The sequence below is a fragment of the Engystomops pustulosus genome, chromosome 5 (assembly GCF_040894005.1).
Source record: "Engystomops pustulosus chromosome 5, aEngPut4.maternal, whole genome shotgun sequence".
Classification (NCBI taxonomy): domain Eukaryota; kingdom Metazoa; phylum Chordata; class Amphibia; order Anura; family Leptodactylidae; genus Engystomops; species Engystomops pustulosus.
Genome location: NC_092415.1, coordinates 79837891 through 79857568, shown reverse-complemented (window position 1 = coordinate 79857568; position 19678 = coordinate 79837891). Strand labels below are relative to the sequence as shown.

The window sequence follows — 19678 nt, the reverse complement described above, 5'->3', positions numbered from 1 at the left end:
TGTGCAGGGCTCTGCTGTGGTAAGATGTGAGGAGCTAGTATATAAGGAGCCTGCATCTTCCTCTGTAGCTAGGAGCAGCTTCCTAGTGACACTAGGGTTACTCCTGCCATGTATCCTCTTCTATAGAGAGTAACTAGTAGTAAGCAATAGGCTGCTGGATGCTTCTCCTCCCACCGTGGCAGCTCCCGCCCTCACTCCCTGCTCTCACCCTCCCTACCAGATCCCTGCCATAAATATGCGAGCACAGAGGCTGCAGAGCAGGGAGCTGTGAGTGACTGGAGACATCCTTGTGTCACCCAGCAGCAGTGCCTGGTGCCGGCTCTACCCTGTGTCCCATAGGTGCTGTTCGCATTGGATATATAACGCTTGTATGCTGTGTACCTGCTGCTCGCCATTGTCTCACTAGATAATACGTGCAATGAAAGCTGTGAGCCCCGTGCGTCCCCACAGCCGGAGAGCCCCACTGGCGGGGGGCGTGTGCGGGGAGCTGGCGCTGCACTGCCTCTCTGAGCACAGCCTGGCTGGAGCTCGCTACAAGATGGAAGAAGAGGAGTCCTTGTGTCTGCAGTATGACATGAATGACTGTTACAGCCGCCTCAAGAGATTGGTACCCACCATCCCCCCGAACAAGAAAGTCAGCAAAGTGGAGATCCTGCAGCATGTAATAGACTACATACTGGACCTGCAGCTGGCACTGGACACACACCCTGTACTGCTACGGCAGCAGGCACCTGCCAGGACTCCTCTGACGGACCTCAATATAGACCCGGTAAGAGTCGTCCCCTGCTGTGCCACATGTCCAGATGGCAGGTCATTTCCTCTCTTCTCTGTCTCTTCCTCTAGTTTAGACACTAGAAATGTGTTGCAATCATGTTCATCATTATCAAATGCCATAAATTGAGCAGCGCCAGCCTGCCATGGCCCAGCTGTAGAGAACAGGCAGCCCCTCACCCTCTCCCCGGTAGCCCTCTGCTCCATGCCAGTCGCCTGCCACTTGACTGGATGTCAGATGGTAATGAGGAGCAGCCGCCTGAAGGTGATCAGTCTTTTGTGTGTCTGATTCTGATCCCTGAAGTGTGACCTGTCACAGCCTGGACCGCCACAACCGCAACATTATCACTCATCCTTTTGTTTTTCCCTCTCATTACTATGTGTTATTACAATTAATTCCTATTTATGTTCCTTTCCCAGGCTGCGTCAGTAGTGAACCAGGAAGGAGACAGCATATTGTGTCGCTAATGTACCTTTAAGGTGAGCATTATTCTGTATAGTAGTGTCCATTTATAATGCAGCTACCCATATGGAGAATGCTGATAGTTTATCTCATTCAGATGAGAATTTTCTAAATGTGCGTTTATCATTCTTCAATTGTTATGATAAATGACTTCATACGGATTTTAGCTGTTCAGAAAAGGATTGTTTTGGCACTAGAAATATTACAATTAATCATATGTATGGTTATGAAAGCCCTTCCAGAATATTTGCAAGTTGTATAGTAAATGCAGTGATCTCTCTCATGATTGTTTCCATATCTATATCTTCAGTATGGGGAGGGAGTTGTGGGATGAGGGTCAGAGGATAGCCCAAAGCAGTGTGTGAGAGCAGGAGCTGAGCAGTCCACTGCAGCTGCGTTCCTATGCTCGGACTAGCTTGGGAGCTGTGCTTGTAGTTTGACCTGGTTTGTTTTGGGTTGTTGATCAAGCATGTCTTGTGTTTTGTTGGTGGCGCCAGTAAGTCTGGAGCAGAATGGTTCACACACCCCCTCTATTCATTCCTCTTCCACAGGTGTGCAGGCAAATCCAGAGCCAGGAGGAGCACAGAGAAAGAGAGAGACAAATTAGAGAATAAGGGAGGGGAATGAAAAACAGTCACCAGACAAAAGAGGGGAAAAAACATCCTTCACTTCGCTTTTTCCACACTACACGGAGAATCTAATCCTTCACCATGTGTCCACCTTGTATCATCAGACATGCACTGTGGAAATCCCTGACCTGATGGATTAGGGGGTACTGCTTAGAGAGAATATACTATCAAATGAAGAACTGAATATGAAGCTTTACTAATATACCAGAGTATTGTAGATATTTTGTCTTTACATCTATTGTTTAAAATAGATGATTTTATCTCTCCGGGGAATTTTCTGCTCCCTGCAGGAATGTTACATATTGTATAGAAGAAAACAAGTGACATTTCATACTGTATATATAGAGATGTTCTATAAGTGTAAGTGATAAAAAGTATATGCTTTAATAGACTACTGTAATTATGAAGTATTTTTAATTAAATATTTTGTGTAAATATCAATGTGTCTTTTCGTTTCATCCCGGGGAATTTGATTTTTATCTGTCACAAAAGAGAAAGAAAAATGATAACATGAAGAGACATGGAAAGATGAACATGTAACTTCCCACTAAGCTAAATGATCATTAACTTGCATGATTGCATGGAATGTATTCTTTATTTCACTCCACAATGCAATACTAAACTAGTACCCAAAGTTTTTTCATTTATTTGAAGTAGTATTTATTTGACCTTGCATGGGGTGTAGAGGCAATTCCTCACCGTTACGCTCCATCCTACTGGCTGGGAATGTTAAAAGATCACATTTTCATGTCTCAATTTGCTATTCACTGAATATAGGTTGTTAAAAATGATTGTTTTTTTCTTCTTAATATATTGTCAGTGTTACAAAAAAAGCTCCAATATTACTGAAATGTGTTATCTGTTTAGCAAACACTGGGTTGTTTCATTTCCTGAGTTCCTTGGTCTATACCGAGCTCTGGAAATATAACGGATTATGTATGACACGCAGTCAGTATATACTTATCAAAAACAGTATTACATCATATTTGTTATAAGCATTGCCATAAGTGGCTCCGCTTGGCAATGGGTCCCTGCAAATAAACAGAGATCCTAAACAGACCTGTTTTGTAAAAAGAGAAGTGGCGTAAGTGAAAAATGACTATATATGTACACGAGCCAATGGTGGAATTGGCATTCCTATTGGTACACGCAGTGTAAATTGAATAAAATCTGACTCCTTGCTATACATAATCCCATTAGTCTCTAAGGCAGATTCTACTTCCTTGTTCATTCCTTGGTTTGCATGTATTCAATTAGCTTATGAATATGGCCAATTATGGTCATTTAGTCCCACTGTTTCTGCTCGATTTCCACAGAAGAAGCCTCTGTTTTCAATCCATAGAAGGGGGTGAATCATATTTTCAGAGCCGTATTCCACTTGCATTTTGGTGCTACAGTGTAATATTTCTAACTGGGCTTTTAAAAAGCAAGAAAGCATTTCTTTCCCTTCCTTTGTGTCAATTCTCTCAGCGGACCCTGTGCTAGGTAAAGAGACATTTCATTGCTTGCAACCAAAGGAAACCTTTCTGTATTCTATATAACTGTATCTATACTGATGGAGGGAGACAAGCAGCCACCTTTAATACCAGTAATGAGCTTGGTTTCCCTGCAGTTTCTACTGTAATCTCATATGTATTTTTACACATGAGTATTAAAACTACATTTTTTACATGTCTCGACCTTGTCTTTCTTACCTGTGTATTAATCTTACTGACAGTGAGAGTATTTTATTGTTATGTCATGTTTACGCTTTTATGCTATTTTGGACACTTGAAACAAATGTAGACAAATACTCTGTTAACCAAACTTTTAATTCCTACCATGATTATTTTTCCACTAATGTCCTCAAACTTAAATAAAGGAATGCATTTCACATTTTGCATGCACATTTCCTGACTTCTATTGACAAAACTGCCAAGGGAAATGTATGCATGTGAACTTGAATGAGAAATGGAGCAGTGATGTGGTGTCAGGAGCAAAAAGCTAGGACTGTACTACATACCGTATTAGTATATATTAACCACTATTTTAGAACCTAGCCACTGTGGTTGTCATTATGCCAGCTCTAAAAAATATGCATATGTTGGAATGGTAAGTGTGTCTGCGTTTGTGCTCGTGATAGAGGATGGGAATTCTAATAATTTCCTAATAATTTAAGATAACTAAACTCTTGAAAGAAAGCAGTTAATTTATTAAGTATTAAGTTATTAAAATGTCTGATAATAGGAAAGCATACAGTAAAATAAGCAGTCTATGTTACAAAAATAGAAAACATATAATGTGTATTGTTTCAATCCAGTTTCCAATACAGGCAGTCCACGACTTACAGACAACCCGTAGTTAAAGACGGACTCTTCTGCCCACTGTGACCTCTGGTGAAGCTCTCTGGATGCTTCACTATTGTCCCAGATGGCAATGATCAGCTGTAAGGTGTCTGTAATGAAGCTTTATTGATAATCCATGATCCAATTACTGAAAAAAAAACCTCCAATTGTCACTGGGGCAAAAAAATTTTTTGTCTGGATCTACAATTATAAAATATACAATTTTGACTTACATACAAATTCAGCTTAAGAACAAACCTATGGGACCTATCTTGTATGTAACCTGGGGAATACCTGCACTATACCGAATGTATACAATCCTCAAAATCTAATACTGTACACTCCAACATGTTTTCTAAACTGTGTCAGCTTTGACCTTAGTATTGACCCATGCCAATGGGAGAAAAAGCTGCTCTCTTCACATTGGAGTAGAGAAAATGTTCATAACTATACAGGATGAGACACGAAAAAAGCTTGTGACCTTCCAATAGGGTTATCTAGAGATCATGAATAGAACTAAGAATATGTATGTCCTGATAAGGGAAGCTGAAAGCATCTGCAAATTAAATAATTAAACATAAACCATCACATGTCAGGTCTAACACATTTTATGATGCACTTTTATAGTGGCCTAACCATAGTATTTACCAGTGGGTTGTCATTGATCAATCATTTATATTTGATAACCTTGTCATCGTTCTCTGCTGTAATAGTAAAGCTCCATGACTAATGTCGTTTTCAGGTATTCTGATTACAAATCTACCCACATATGACTGGCGCTGTAGCGGGCAGCAGTGACTAGTGAGCTTTTATTATTATTATATTACTTATATAGATTCCATAATTGACCCTATAATTAATATTATCATGCATGTAGATTTAGCAGAAAAATTCTGAAAAAAGAAAAGTATGAAAACACCCTTTCATGTCAAAAGCTGGATTAATAATGAATGTGCCAAAGAATATATTAATGGAATTTGTATTAAGTTATTGATGAAACTGAGGCATATTTCTCCGTATCGGGTTAGATTTTAGATTAGTGAGTATAATAAGCAGCTATTCTTCTAATTTCCTGACTTATTTCAATTTATTTCCATGATGTGTATTTCTCCGAGAGAAGACAATACCTCTGAATCCATATACTTCAATACATACAGGCTATGTCTACTTATGTAAAAGTCATACTAGATGGTTTTATATCCGCAGCTAAAATGTATTGGTGTACAAATAGTGCTAAATAGAGCGCATCACTTACTGCAGGATATGGGTACATGACCTTCTCTATGCTCACCTAAATGGATTTAGTAGACAATGAAATTAATGCTAGCATGAGTAGCAGTGTTGCCAAATCTTATTTTAATAAATTCACATTTTGCCAACATTTAAGCTGATCAAGCAACTTTCATTAAGGTCTTAAGATGTTAAAGTCAATGGAATATATCACAGCATGACTCGCGTGAAGGCAAACAGTTTCCCGGAGGTCATGTAAGCTGCATATTAGAAAATGAAGAAGTACAACTATTTATTCACAGTATGGTAGGCAAATATCACAGCACTTTAAATTATACTGGACCATTTAAAGTGATATCCAGGAAACATTTGAGAAGGCAAGGTAGAAAATACATTATTTATCTTGAAATGTATAGAATCACATGCAATGAACAGGTCTACAATCTTATCGTAAGGCAATCGTAGAAAGAACACTGACTATGGAAAAGGGTTATCTGAACCATGGCCATAGTTGCTTCATTTCCTAATGTTAGAGGAGGCAGTAGAAGTAGGAGTAAGAAATAGGATCATTGCTAACATCAGTCTTCTTCCTTTCGGAGGAAACACTGGTTAGGCAAAAATCTTATTAGCTTAAAGGAAATCAACCCTCTGGAATATACTTTTCTTAGTAGTCCCATATGTAGATTCCTGGTGCTTTCATCCATATGCAATTTACCTGCAGAGGCTACTCAGGGCATGGCACACCAGGAGCCACTATACCTGCACATGCTGTGCCACCACATTCACAAGCGACGTGGATACTCTTCGGGGTGTGGAGTAGCCTTAGCTCTGAGAGCTCCGTAGGTAATTTACATAAAAATGAAATAAAGAATTAAGACATTTAGACAGAATTCATATGAATAGTAAAATCAGAATAGGGATGAGGAAAGCATAAGGAATCTACCCCTGAAACTACTAAGAAAAGTAGATTGCAGATGGTAGATTTCCTTTGAATTAATTACTCTTAAATGGGTAAAACATTTATTTTCAAGGTAGTTTGTGGGATTAGAACATTTCTTCCTTCTGGAGAAGAGCTAGTTTACCTACATTAACTAAGGAAGCTTTGTCTATAAGCTTTGCCTATAAGAGTAAGTTTTTGGAATAAGTCCAAGGTTTATGGTGACAGGCACAACCCTTTTAAAGGGGTTATGAGATTAAAATATCTGCTTTCCTTAAGAAACAATGCACCTTTACTGTAGCTACTGTGGGAGTCTACACAGGTCTTCTACAAGATTGAGGTATTGCTTATGGCAGTTGATTATATATGATTGCTCCATATGGTAGAAGTACATAACAAGTTTAACTTTTAACAAAATCAGTTAATAGTGATGATAATAAACTTTGTAATATTCTTTATTAAAGTAGTATGTAACTGTGTCCTTGTTCCTTTTGCCTTTCATCATAATTCAAGCTGTTTGTGTAAATCAGCTTTCTGTCCTGTATCCCACTGATCATATAAGAATCTAATAATGTACCTCATGTCCCAACTCTTTACAGTCTGTCTCTGGATAGTTTAATCACCTTAGAGAGCTGAACCATCCAGGGGAACATCCTATCGGGGTGGAAATAGTTAATTATAGTCTCCTGATATTAACTTCAACTGTGGCCTGGACCTAAAAAAGCTTTAAAACACAATGCACTTCACAGGAGAAGGAGCAGAATAAAGTCACAAAGAGCTTTCTTACTTAAACGGAACTTGTCACCAGGTTTTATTCTAATAAACTAATAGCCCCTGCAGGGGCTAGAATTCCCTTTTTCATTTGAAATCTTCATAAAACTTCTCCTCCAAATTCAACAATTGTCACCTCATTTTCACATGAGATGAGTCAAGTTTTGTGGTTGGTCTAATATATTTCCTAGTGAATTATTATCATCAGCTCTATTTCTGCTTCAAAGGTTTAGTTACTCTTAAAATAAACAGCAATTATTGTGGATTATAAACATGGTATTTTTTATACCGTCCCTGTTGTTTCAAATAAGGAGTATTTTATGTGCATATATATGCACGTTTTTATTTTTCTTGGTATTCATGAAGCATGAACCTTCACAATGACCTCTAACTCCAGTGCTTTTAATGCCATACAGCCAGGGACAAACTGGATCTGGCTGGAGTGGACCTAGACTACCTCACAAACTGACCTCAGTATGTGAGAGCCCGGGACTGTGTCGGACACTATGATGAGTAGTACAGGTGCACCTCAAGGTACAGTTCTGGCTCCCTTCCTCTTTACATTGTACACAGCAGACTTCAGGTACAATTCATGTAGCTGCTACCTCCAGAAGTTCTGCTACCTTCAGAAGTAGGCCTCATTACAGGTGAGAATGATAGGGAGTACAAAGAACTGATCCAGAAATTTGTGGACTGGTGCCAGAAAAACCACATTAGGATTAATTCTAGGAAGACCAAGGAAATGGTGGTAGACTTCCGTAAGCACAGTCCTCCTTCTCAACCAGTGGTTATCCAGGGGGCGGAGGCAGTAAAGTCCTATAAGTACTTGGGTGTCCTTCTCAACAATAAACTGGAGTGGGCAGAGAACATAAAAGCACTTCACAGGAGGGGTCAGAGCAGGCTATACCTTCTGAGGAGGCATTCGGAGTGTGGGGGGCTCTTCTTAAGACCTTCTTCAACTCTGTAGTGGCATCAACCATCTTCTTTGGTGTAGTCTGTTGGGGAAGCAGAATCTCAGCTAGGGAGAGGAGCAGACTGGACAAACTGATTAGTAAAGCCAGATCTGTCCTGGGGGGTCCTCTTGACACTGTGCAGGTGGTAGCTGAGAGGAGGACACTGTGTAAGTTGAAATCTATTCTGGAGAATAGCTCCCATCCCATGCATGAGACTATGGTGGCTTTGGGGAGCATCTTCAGTGAACGACTGCTTCACCCCAAGTGTGAGAGGGAGTGTTATCGTAAGTCATTCCTCCCCACTGCAATCAGGCTGTTCAACAAACAAGGCCCAAACAGAAGTAACCTGTGCCCCCCACCTAACCAATCCCTGCAGGTCGCATCCACAGACTAAACATCAAACTGACAATCATTGCGTGTCTCATTTTTCTTGTCTTTTTATCCCCTTTTTTATCATTTTGTTCATTTATCCCTGATATTATTGTTGTCATTGTTTGTACTGCACTCTCTGTATTGTCTCTGCTGCTGTAACGCTGTGAACTATCTATCTATCTATCTATCTATCTATCTATCTATCTATCTATCTTCATATTAAAATACAAGTGGATTTCACCAACAGAGGCAGAGTGTGGATATAATAATACTGTACCTTAACGATCAATTCAAAGTACAACTGATATCCTAAGACATATTGCATATACAGGTGGTCACCTACTTAAGAACACCCAACTTACAGATGACCCCTAGTTACAAATGGACCTCTGAGTGTTGGTAATTTACTGTACTTTAGTCTCAGGCTACAATGATCAGCTGTAACAGTTATCAAAAGAGTCTGAAATAAAGCTTTATTGTTAATCCGGGTCCTTATGATAACCCAACATTTTTAAAATCCAATCCAGAGAACCATAAAATTCTGGTGGGGTTTCAATTATAAAATATACAGTTCCGACTTACATACAAACTCAACTTAAGAAAAAACCTACAGAATCTTGTATGGGGACTGCTTTACCTGAGTATAAGCCAACCTGAGTATAAGCCAAGACACCTTATTTTACCACAAAATACTGGGAAAACGTATTGACTCAAGTATAAGCCTAGAGTGGAAAATACAGACACTACTCTGTAATAAAATGTCCAGAAGCCTCCCATCACTAATGAAATGTCCGGCAGTAGCCTCCCATCAATACTGAAATGTTCAGCAACAGCCTCCCCTCATCAATGAAATGTCCAGCAGCCTCATAAACTTATGAATGAAATGTCCAGCAGAGCCATTCTCCCCATGAATGAAATGTCCAGCAGAGCCACTCCCCATAAATGAAATGTCCATGAATGGAATATCCACCCCAGCCCACTTAAATTGAGATTTTGAGAACTGTAATAGCAATGGGTAAACCCTGGCTAATGAGCAGTGATACCGAATACTGCCTGTTACACCAACATCCTAAGTAGTTCAGGCCATAACTTATGTTGTTAATAGGTGGAAATCTTCTTTTCTATTTTCTAATATCTAAGTTGGGTCTTAGTGGATTGGGGACGCTTCTCTTTCAAGTCGGACCAGTTTAGACAGAGAGATTATAGCTATAGGCCCCGCTAGAAAACTGTCATTGTCTATAGTACGTACCGCCACGCTCCACAGAAAAGCCTGAAAAATGGTGTAAATGGGGTTTAACCGGTTCCGGGCCGAGCCCTCTCCATAGCCGGTAAGTCTCTGCTGCATATTGCAGCAAAGGCTTACCGGTGACACCCGCGATCGGTGCTGGCACCGATCGCGGGTGTTTTCTTGCTGATCGCATGGGCGCCGCCATCTTTCCGAGGATCGCCGCTCCCCGTGACGTCATCGGGGAGCGGCGATCCGTCGCCATGGTAGCTTCGGGTCTCACGAAGACCCAAAGCTACTTCGGGTTAACCCATTCATTACAATGTGCTATCAGCACATTGTAATGTATGAGGAGTAAAATCCCCATATACTGCCATACTGTAGTATGGCAGTATATGGTAGGATCGATCAGACAACCTAGGGTTAAAGTACCCTAAGGAGTCTGAAAAATAGTAAAAATAAAAAAAAAAAAAAAGTACAAAAAAAAATTATAATAAAAAAACCTAAAAATTCAAATCACCCCCCTTTCCCTAGAACTGATATAAATATAAATAAACAGTAAAAATCATAAACACATTAGGTATCGCCGCGTCCGAAAATGCCTGATCTATCAAAATATAATAACAGTTTTTTACTGCATTTAACTCCGTAACGGAAAATCGCGTCCAAAGTCAAAATTGGCACTTTTTTGCCATTTAAAAAAAAAATGTAAAATTCTATAAAAAGTGATCAAAAGGTCGGACAGTCCTAAAAATAATATCATTGAAAACAACACCAAAAGTCGCAAAAGATGACACCACCCTCAACTCCATACAACGAAGTATGGAAAAGTTATAAGCACAAGAAGACGGCAAAATAAAAAAAAAAATTTTGTTCATGAGGTTTTAATTTTTGTAAATGTATGAAAACATTATAAAACCTATACAAATTTGGTATCCCTGTAATCGTACTGACCCAAAGAATAAATTAGATGCGTCATTTGTGGCATGAAGTGAAAGCTGTAATATCGAAGCCCACGAGAATACGACACAAATGCGTTTTTTCACCATTTTCACTGTATTTGGAATTTTTTTCCCGCTTCCCAGTACATGGCATGGAATATTCAATGCAATCACTATGAAGTGCAATTTGTTACGCAAAAAACGAGCCATCACATAGCTTTTTACTTGTAAAAATAAAAAAGTTATAGATTTTTGAAGGTGGGGAGTGAAAAATGGAAATGAAAAAACGGGAAAGGGCCCGGTCCTTAACCGGTTAATAAATAATAAATGTGGACCATTGTTACCAATTCTACTTGTATATGGAGCTTTTACATACCAAGCCATAGGAAAAAGTAATACATGTATAGACTATCTACGCTATGTTAAGAAACTATTTAGCCAACTCAACTTTGGGCATAGGGACCATTATCATGCAATTAATAGCCAACTTTGAAATATGTACAGTGGGTATGGAAAGTATTTATAACCCTTTACATTTTTCACTCTTTGTTTAAGTGCAGCCAATTGGCAAGAAAAAAACAGAAATGTAAATATTTTTGCTAATAATTAAACAAGAAAAACTGAAATATCGCATGGTCTTAAGTACTCAGACCTTTTGCTCAGTATTGAGTAGAAGCACCATTTGAGCACTACAGCCATAAATCTTCTTGGGAATGATGCAACACGTTTTTCACACCTGGATTTGGGGATCCTCTGCCAGTCTTCCTTGATGATCCCCTCCAGTTCCCTCAGGTGGGATGGTGGATGTTGGTAGACGTCCATTTTTAAGTCTCTCCTTAGATTTAGGTCAGATTTTAGTCAAGAATGTTAACACAGTTGTTCTGAAGCCAATGCTTTGTTATTTTAAGTGCATTTAAGGTCATTGTCTTGTTAGAAGTGGAACCTCCAGTTCAGTCTAAGGTCCAGAGCACTTTGTAAGAGGTCTTCATCCAGACCAGTCGTCTTGTCCCTGCAGCTAAAAAACACTCCCATAGCATGAAGCTGTTCTTCTCCCATGATTTCTTAGTTTGACTGGATGGCCGGGTTCAGGAAGAGTTGTGGTTGTTTCAAAACTTCTCCCATTTAAGGATTATGAAGGGCACTGTGCTCTTAGGCATCTTGAGTGCTGCAGAAATTCTTTTGTAACATGGAAATGTTAAATTATTTAAAAAAATAACTTTATTAACAGCAATATTGACAAAATACAATATACAAACATCACATTTATTTATATAAAAACATTTAACAAGTGTTATTTCATCTTGAATCTTCACCAGACAATGATGCTTCAATATCCATTCAAGAAAGTCTGTCAGTAATTCTGGTCAGGCTGGATTACATTAATTACTACTCTAGCCACTGGGGCCTTGTATAAAGCCTTAATCGGTCCGATAAAGACAGGACCAAAGCTGAAAGTTTCCAAAACTGACCATAGAAAGCTCCACTCCACCCTGTCAAACGCTTTAAAGGCGTCCAAAGACAGGATGGAGTGGAGCCCTCCTCCCCCCATATCAATTGCCGAGTACAGCCTGTGGATACAATCGTTCATCTTATGTCCTGTAATAAATCCATTTTGGTCTGGGTGAATGATAGTAGTTGCAACGTCCTTGAGCCTATTTGCTATTATTTTTGCTATTTTTACATCTGTGTTCAACAGTGAAATGGCTGTGTACGACCCTTTTTCCACACTATCTTTGTCTTTTTTTTTGGAATTACAATAATATTTGATTCTGACCTGGCGTCTGAGACTTTACTCTTTAAACCTGCCGCCTCGATGGTCTCTAACAACAAAGGTAGTAAAACTTCCCCATATTTTCTATATACAGCAAAAGGGAGACCATCAGTGAGTGGAGAGGCGTCTTTAGTGCAACCTCTTACAGTCTTACAGTATCATGAATTTCGGTGAGTTTAGGAAGTTTTATCTTTCTTAAATACCCCTCAATTTCCTCTTCAGTTCAAGATATTTGAGAGGTGTATAAATCTTCATAAAATAATTTAAATTGTGCCAACACCCTCCTTTACTATTCCTCCTTGTTGGTCGCGTATTGCAGAGATATAACTATTTGTGCTAGGGGGATTGTATCATGTGGGCCAATACTTTCTCAGCTTTCCCACCCTCTGAAAAGTATCTCTGTCCTCTGAAGAACAATCTATGTTGTGCTTTTCCGGCCAAAAACTCCTCATAATTTATTTTTGCCTCAAGCAGGGCTTTTCGTTCTCGCTAGTTTGCTGTTACTTCAAAATTTTTTCAGCCTCTATGTACTTATATTTAAGCTGTTGGTCTGTACGGTTGAAGTTCTTTTTGACTTCTACTATACCTTTTTAAACATGCTCCTCGAATAAGCTTTGAGAGAATCCCAAATGCACATTTAATCTCCCAAGTTTTCCTTTCCACTGGGCCTATTAATACCACCACCTGCCCATGATCTGAGATCGTTATTGGCTTGTATTGCATATTGTGAATATTGGGCATTAAGGAATGGCTCACCAAGCAACGGTCAATACGAGTTAAAATTTTATGTGTTTTACTCAGGTACAAAAAGCCTTCTTTGTGCCAAATTTTGTAAGCCATACATCGACTAAGCCAAGTTCTTCACATAAAGTTGATAGGTTAGATTCCCTCACTGTAGTATATTCTCCCACCCTTCCCGCCAAACACATTCGGTCCAGGCTGGCATTGAATAATGTATTCAAGTCCCCTATTATTAAAACTGGGTAACTTTTCTTACCTTCCCTGAATTTTAGCAGCTCACAAGAGAGAGAAAGGTGGGGGAATATATACAAATGCTAACACAATTTGCTGGCCCCCTAGCAACCCACCCAGGAAAATATATCTCCCCTCTTTACCTATCTGTTTGCTTAACAGCTAAAAGTCGATTTTTAAGTATATAAGTACCGAGACACCACGTGAGTACATACTCCCGTACGAATGGAACTCAATTTTTCCTTACCTTGCTGTGGTGTGTTGCCGTCAGGTGGGTTTAGGTTGGACATATGATGGAAGGTAAATGTCTTTGGATCCGGTCAAAAATCATACATCTCCTTAATTTATCGCTAAGACCCCTACGATAAGCAAAAATCCTTATCTCGGAACCCATTTAGACAGAAGGGGACAAAAACCCCACTCCAGTCAGTACCCGACACCCACCCTCTTCTTGATCTACTGTAACCACGTTCCGTAGATCTCTCACTTCCTCCTACACCATTCCTCTACCCTTCCGACTCCCCCCTCACTACTTAATATAACTTCTGCAAACCATGCAACAAATACAGTATAACCATATTTACAATCCAAACACCTCAATCTTTATGCATAATTGTGGTTTAGTAGCCTTCCTTTATGAGCCATTCTGAGGCCTCTTCTAAGCAATGAAAAAACAGGTTTTATTTTGGTGAATAACTTGCAATCTTGCAGGAAAAAGCACTCCTACGGAGCTCATTCTTGCTTTTTGTGTGTCCCCCTCAGGAAAAATAAAAAATTTTGCCCATTTACCAGGATAGGGTGCCTACCCCTGCCATGGCACAGGATAAAATCCCTATCCCTATCTGGGTCTATTCCCTAGGTCATTTAGTTTTTCTTTTAGTTTTCTATTGCTTGACCTCAATTCGGAAAACTCTTGCCTCACTTCTTTCATCTCTTTCACCACCTGATTTACAGTGGCTTTAGTCTCCTTATAATCCAGTCTTAATTTGTTTACCTCATCTCTGGTAGTTGTTATGTCTGTTCTCACTGCACCCATCTGTAAATTGAAAGAATCCGTTGATACTTTAGTCTCCCGGAATGCTTCTAGTATTTCTATCAAAATTGAGGAATTCCCTTGCAAAGGATCTTCCCTTTGTAGCACTGAGAATCTAGATCCACTCTGTTTTACTTCTCCTGTTCCGTCCTCCTCTTTATCCTTATCTTTCGTTGGCTGTCGGGGCTGAACAAAAGATGTTTTCCACATCTTATCTATCCCCGTGGACCTACGTGCCGCGTTTTTTGGACCCATCTTTCCCTTAACTGCTTTGAGTCCGCCAACGAATATACAGCTGATTTTTTTCTATCACAAAAAGGCCTATCTAGCATATAAAGATCCTAATATAAGGAAAAAAGTTGTTTCCAATCCCTTGAATACCTTGCTGCGGTGCTCGCTAGAAGGTGTCCCCAGGATTAAGCACAGTTAATGCACTATAGAGTTAATACAGAATTAAAAATTAGTACATTCAGCGGTGTGTTAACTTTCAAATCGCCGAAACAGGGTTAAAAGGCGGAACACGATTAAATGTTTCTATCTTTCTTCTGGCTTTCCATACAGAAGCAGATCTCAATAGATCAGTTAACTCAACCAGTTGATTTGTTTATACAATGTTACACAACACAATTGTTGCCACCTTACTCCACTCCAATACCAAGACCAAGATAAACTAACTGTATTTCTTCAAACTTTCTAAACAGAAAATTCATCATAACGTTAATACTCTACAGAATTAGTGCGGAGTTAGAGTTAATACATTATACAATATAATTATTTTCAAGCACAGCTGATTTATATATCCTCAGATTTTCTGTACAGAAGTAGGGCCCAATAGGGCAATTGTTTCAGACAGTCCATTTATTTCTGCAATAATGCAAAAAAAAAATCTCTTTTTTCTCTCTTTCCTTCCTTAAGCAATACAAACTGTGTTGTTACAAAATAATTTCTACCCTGCTCTCCACCAGTACCAAAAACAGAGTTAATTGTTAACTTTTTGCCCATAAATTTGGGACTTTTATAAAAAAAAATCTCAGCCACACACCAGGCAAACATGTTAGACAAGAACACACCCTAATTAACAAACAGAAAGAACACCTAAGAGATATTAGACACAAAAACTAGGCAAAAAAGAAACTGGACAAGAAAACTAGATAGAGAAAAGATAAATCTCTCAGTAATGTGGACTCTAACTCAGGAAGGACAGTGAGCCCTAAATTGAGCTCCCTAACTGTCCCTTGCCTGCTTGCCTCTGCATACAGGACAACTAGAAGACAACTATGCCAAAGTGAGGACACAAAATTAGACTCAGACACAAAGAACACAAAAGCAAGGTCAGAGGTTCGGGCCACAACAAAGATAGTGATTATGGTACAAAATGAAAATCAAAAGGGATAGTAAAAAATACCAAAGCCAAGATCAGAAAAACAGAAATATTAGAAGTGTAGCAAGTCAATAGCAAACAGGAAAGCTAGATAGAAATATAACCAGAAGCAAACTAGCTACAATTTGAATCTATATAGGCATATTCACCCCAGATGACTGGAGCAGAGGTCTCTCCATCAAAGCAAGTTAACTGTTGGTGGACCAGAGTACAGCTGCAGTGAAAATCTGTGTGGTGCAATTAGTCCCAATACAACCAGCAACATTAGCCACAGTTCACACTAGAATGTCAAGCAAAATACACAAAGGAAAGTCATATGCATCATAAGAAGTCACATTTGTATAGGATGACATATTACACTTGATTGATCCTAAAGTAAGACCCTTCTTCATTTTAAATAATGTTGCACATTTAAAAAAAAGTATATTTATTATTTGTGTGTCTTTTTCAATGAAGCCCAATCTGCAATATTTCTATTAAACCTTAAATTTCTCTAACCATGACATGTAAGTGACACTTTCAATAATGATAACTGCACAGAATGCATGCCACGGAGGCAAGTTATATATTACAACATATACACTTCCCTGTGGCTTCATTAAACCACAGACATTTATAGTACAATGGGCATCAGCCAAATCATTTAAGCAAAACCCAGAGTGACTGTATAAGGAAGTTAATTTAATTTTCAAAATAAAACTTCCTTCTCAGTGCCTGGGCACTGCCAAATGTGCACACAAAATATATATCAGTATTTGTCAGCCATTTTGGCAGAATTACAAGTCAAAACAGGATATATACAAAGAACTTAAGCTTTCCTGACAGCCAGTCAAAGAATGTAAGCTTTGTCAGGAGTGTACAGTATATATATATATATACAGTACAATGAAAAAAAATACATAGCATTGAATCTGTCAAAACAGATAAACGGGATAGGATAGGTGACTGACTGCTAGGAAATCCACTGCAGGCACACCCAGCAAGAATGAAAATGTGGGAGCAAAGGTTCCCCATATCAATGAAGCTGTGGTGCATATACCTGACCAGCAATACATTTATTTCTACTGTAGGGCTAGCCGCTATATCATAGAAGTATACAGTATGTTGTTGAATTTACATGTGGACAGTTTATCCACTTCTATATAATATTAGAAACCCCCTATATATCAACCCATTTTCAAATCTGCACCCCTCAAATTATCAGAAACAGCTTTTAGGAAGATTGTTAACCCCTTGAGATCTTCATAGTAATTAAATAAAAATGGTGGTTGAATATATTTGTCGGTAATATGTTCATTTAGCCCTCATTTACACATATACAAAAGATAAAAAGAGAAAACCTATCTTAAAATTTGTTATGCAATTTCTCCCGAGTAGCCAGACACCCCACATTGGGGAAGAGGAGGGCGGCGGAGGTAGCCGGGAGGTAAGACGGGTAGGAAAGGGCAGAAAGGGCTTCCCAGAAGGGGGGAACGCGCAGCACGCCACTGGCTACCGGCTGGCGCCCGTAGGAGTGGGTTCCCCTGGGCAGGGACAGCCCCGGCAGCAGCGCCCCGGGGGGGGGGGGGAAGTTGCCTAGCGGTACTGGTCCTGACTCATATAGACGATGATGTGTCTAGTGTCCCCTGTCTAGGGTTTCTGCTCCCGTCGGTTGCCGGGGGTGCGGGGGTGCGGTTGGTGTGGGGTGCGCTCTGCTCCGGGGTAGCACCTCAGTAAGCCTATCCAACTTAGTCTGCTTACCTGGCTGCCTTTGTCATACCCTGCTGCATCCTGCTTATAAATGATATTCTCTACTAACTCACTAACTTATAAACGAAACTATCGACTCTTCTCACCTATACAAATTTTTGCTGAGAATCGATCAGGGAAATAATTGGACATGGGAAGAAAAGGTCTAAACTGGATCATCTATACTGCACACTAAGACGATTCTTTATTGGTTTGTACAAGACAGCACAGGATTTATAGGATTAGCATACCAAACTCTGCATGGATGTGTATCTAGAGCATGGCCAACTAACCCAATTCTAGTAACTTTGCAAAAAGAATATTCACCAAGTATTTGGAGCATGCCTAACCAACTTAAGTCTGTTAACTTAGCTAAAAAACATAACCATCAAGCAGTTAAGCATTTTGTATATGTCGAAACGGGTATTAATCACTAACTGTTAAAGCAAAGGTATTAAGAATTGATCATTGAACATTGGATATTGTGTCAAGAGATACGGACAGAATTGGATCAGTTATAAGCAAATATTACATTAATTGGCAAGTTATACAGGCTTGTAATGAATTAATACAGTTATTCCTGTTGACTGTTAGCGTCTGTATATGTAAGGGGTATAATTTGGTTTATTTTGCAATACTAAGCGTTTAGTTTTAAAGGGCCTTACACTCTCTGCCCAGGGTCAGGGGGCTGTTTTATATATTATATGGTAAGCAAACTAATTTTCTGTGGATTATTACTAAGAAGATTGGCTCACAGATCATCTGGACAAACTAACTATCAAAAAGCCCAATAATGCTTCCTTAGGTAGCCCCCATATGGTAATTAACCCTTATAACTATTGGAATAGTCCCTTATATATATACTAACTACCAGTAAGGTAATAAGCAACATAAGGTTCAAACCGAAAGCTCCCTCCAGGTAGAGACAAACTGATTAATTAGAGTCACAGATAAAAGGGGGATCTCCTTTAGGTACACACCTACGTCAATAAATACCGGACTTAAAATATAGAAACGGAGACTCTGGAGGGGATGTATGGCCAGGGAAGAAATACCAGGATTAGGAAATCACAGATAAAAAAGCATCACCCCCCAAAATTAAAGATTTCATGGCACGTAGACTAGGAATGCAACAAAAAAAACATTCCAGACAAATCTGATATCTTGGAAGAAACAAAAGCGACAGAAATAACACAGAAAGAAATTGTAGAGGAGGTAGTTAAAACTAAAAAAATAGGAAATATAGAGCCCCAAACATTTACACAAAGGACACATGGCCTCGGAGCAGAAAGAGACAGGGATATGGCGGAGGAAGAAAGGGTAGAAATGAAGGAAAGGGAAAGCAATAACACTCAATTAACAAACGAAAGCGCAGGAACACAAACTGATGATTATATAACAAACAACGTGAAGGAAATGTTTGAGACATACCATAAGTCCCTGGTAGCAGAATTTAGGTCAACCTTTGGGGTATTAAGGAAAGAAGTAGATGACCTGGAGACTAGAACAGACGTGCTTGAAAAGAAAGCAGAAGAAAGTGCCAAAGCACACAACAGCTTAGTAGAGGCACACCACAGACTGGAGAGTGAAATGTCCATGATGAAAGATAAACTGGGGTATATTGAAGATAGATCCCGTAGAAATAACATTAGAATTAGAGGTATACCCGAAAATGTATAAAATGAAAGAAAAACTGATGCAGGCAGGGAAACAAATGTCTAAATTCCCAGAGCCATTTCAAAACGTTGAAATCTTTGGAGACCTATCAGTAAATACCTTAAGAAGAAGAAGAGAGTTTGGAGAAAATACAAAAGTGTTAAGGGAAAATAATATGGATTACAAATGGGGATTTCCAGTTAAATTACTGGTTTGGTATAAAGGGCAGCAATATACCTGTAATAAGCCAAAGGAACTGGAGTCTCTCCTTGAAAGTTGGGGCCTGAAACAAAGTGCAGAGATAGAACAAAACCAGTTGGAAAAAATTCAGACGGATTGGACACAAGTGGTGAAGAAATAGTAGGAAAGGGGTATGAGAGTAACTAATAGAAGCAGACGGCAAAATTAAAATGGACATAGGGAAAAAAAAAAAGGAGTACTTCCAATGACCTATACAACCCAGAGATGGTTGGAGGTGCTCCCCCCAATAACAATCAGTGTTGAAACCGAAAAGGAGTATA

The 19678-nt window shown here is 39.2% G+C and overlaps 1 protein-coding gene across 1 annotated transcript; it reads left to right on the top strand.

Annotated features, from left to right (window-relative positions):
• The first annotated feature begins 243 nt into the window (after positions 1–243).
• On the top strand, positions 244–3736 carry ID4 (inhibitor of DNA binding 4). The gene is made up of 3 exons (XM_072152461.1): positions 244–769; positions 1192–1251; positions 1786–3736. Exons 1-2 carry the CDS (start codon positions 419–421, stop codon positions 1237–1239), a joined length of 399 nt encoding a protein of 132 aa, XP_072008562.1. The 5' UTR covers positions 244–418; the 3' UTR covers positions 1240–1251; positions 1786–3736.
• Positions 3737–19678: the final 15942 nt, after the last annotated feature.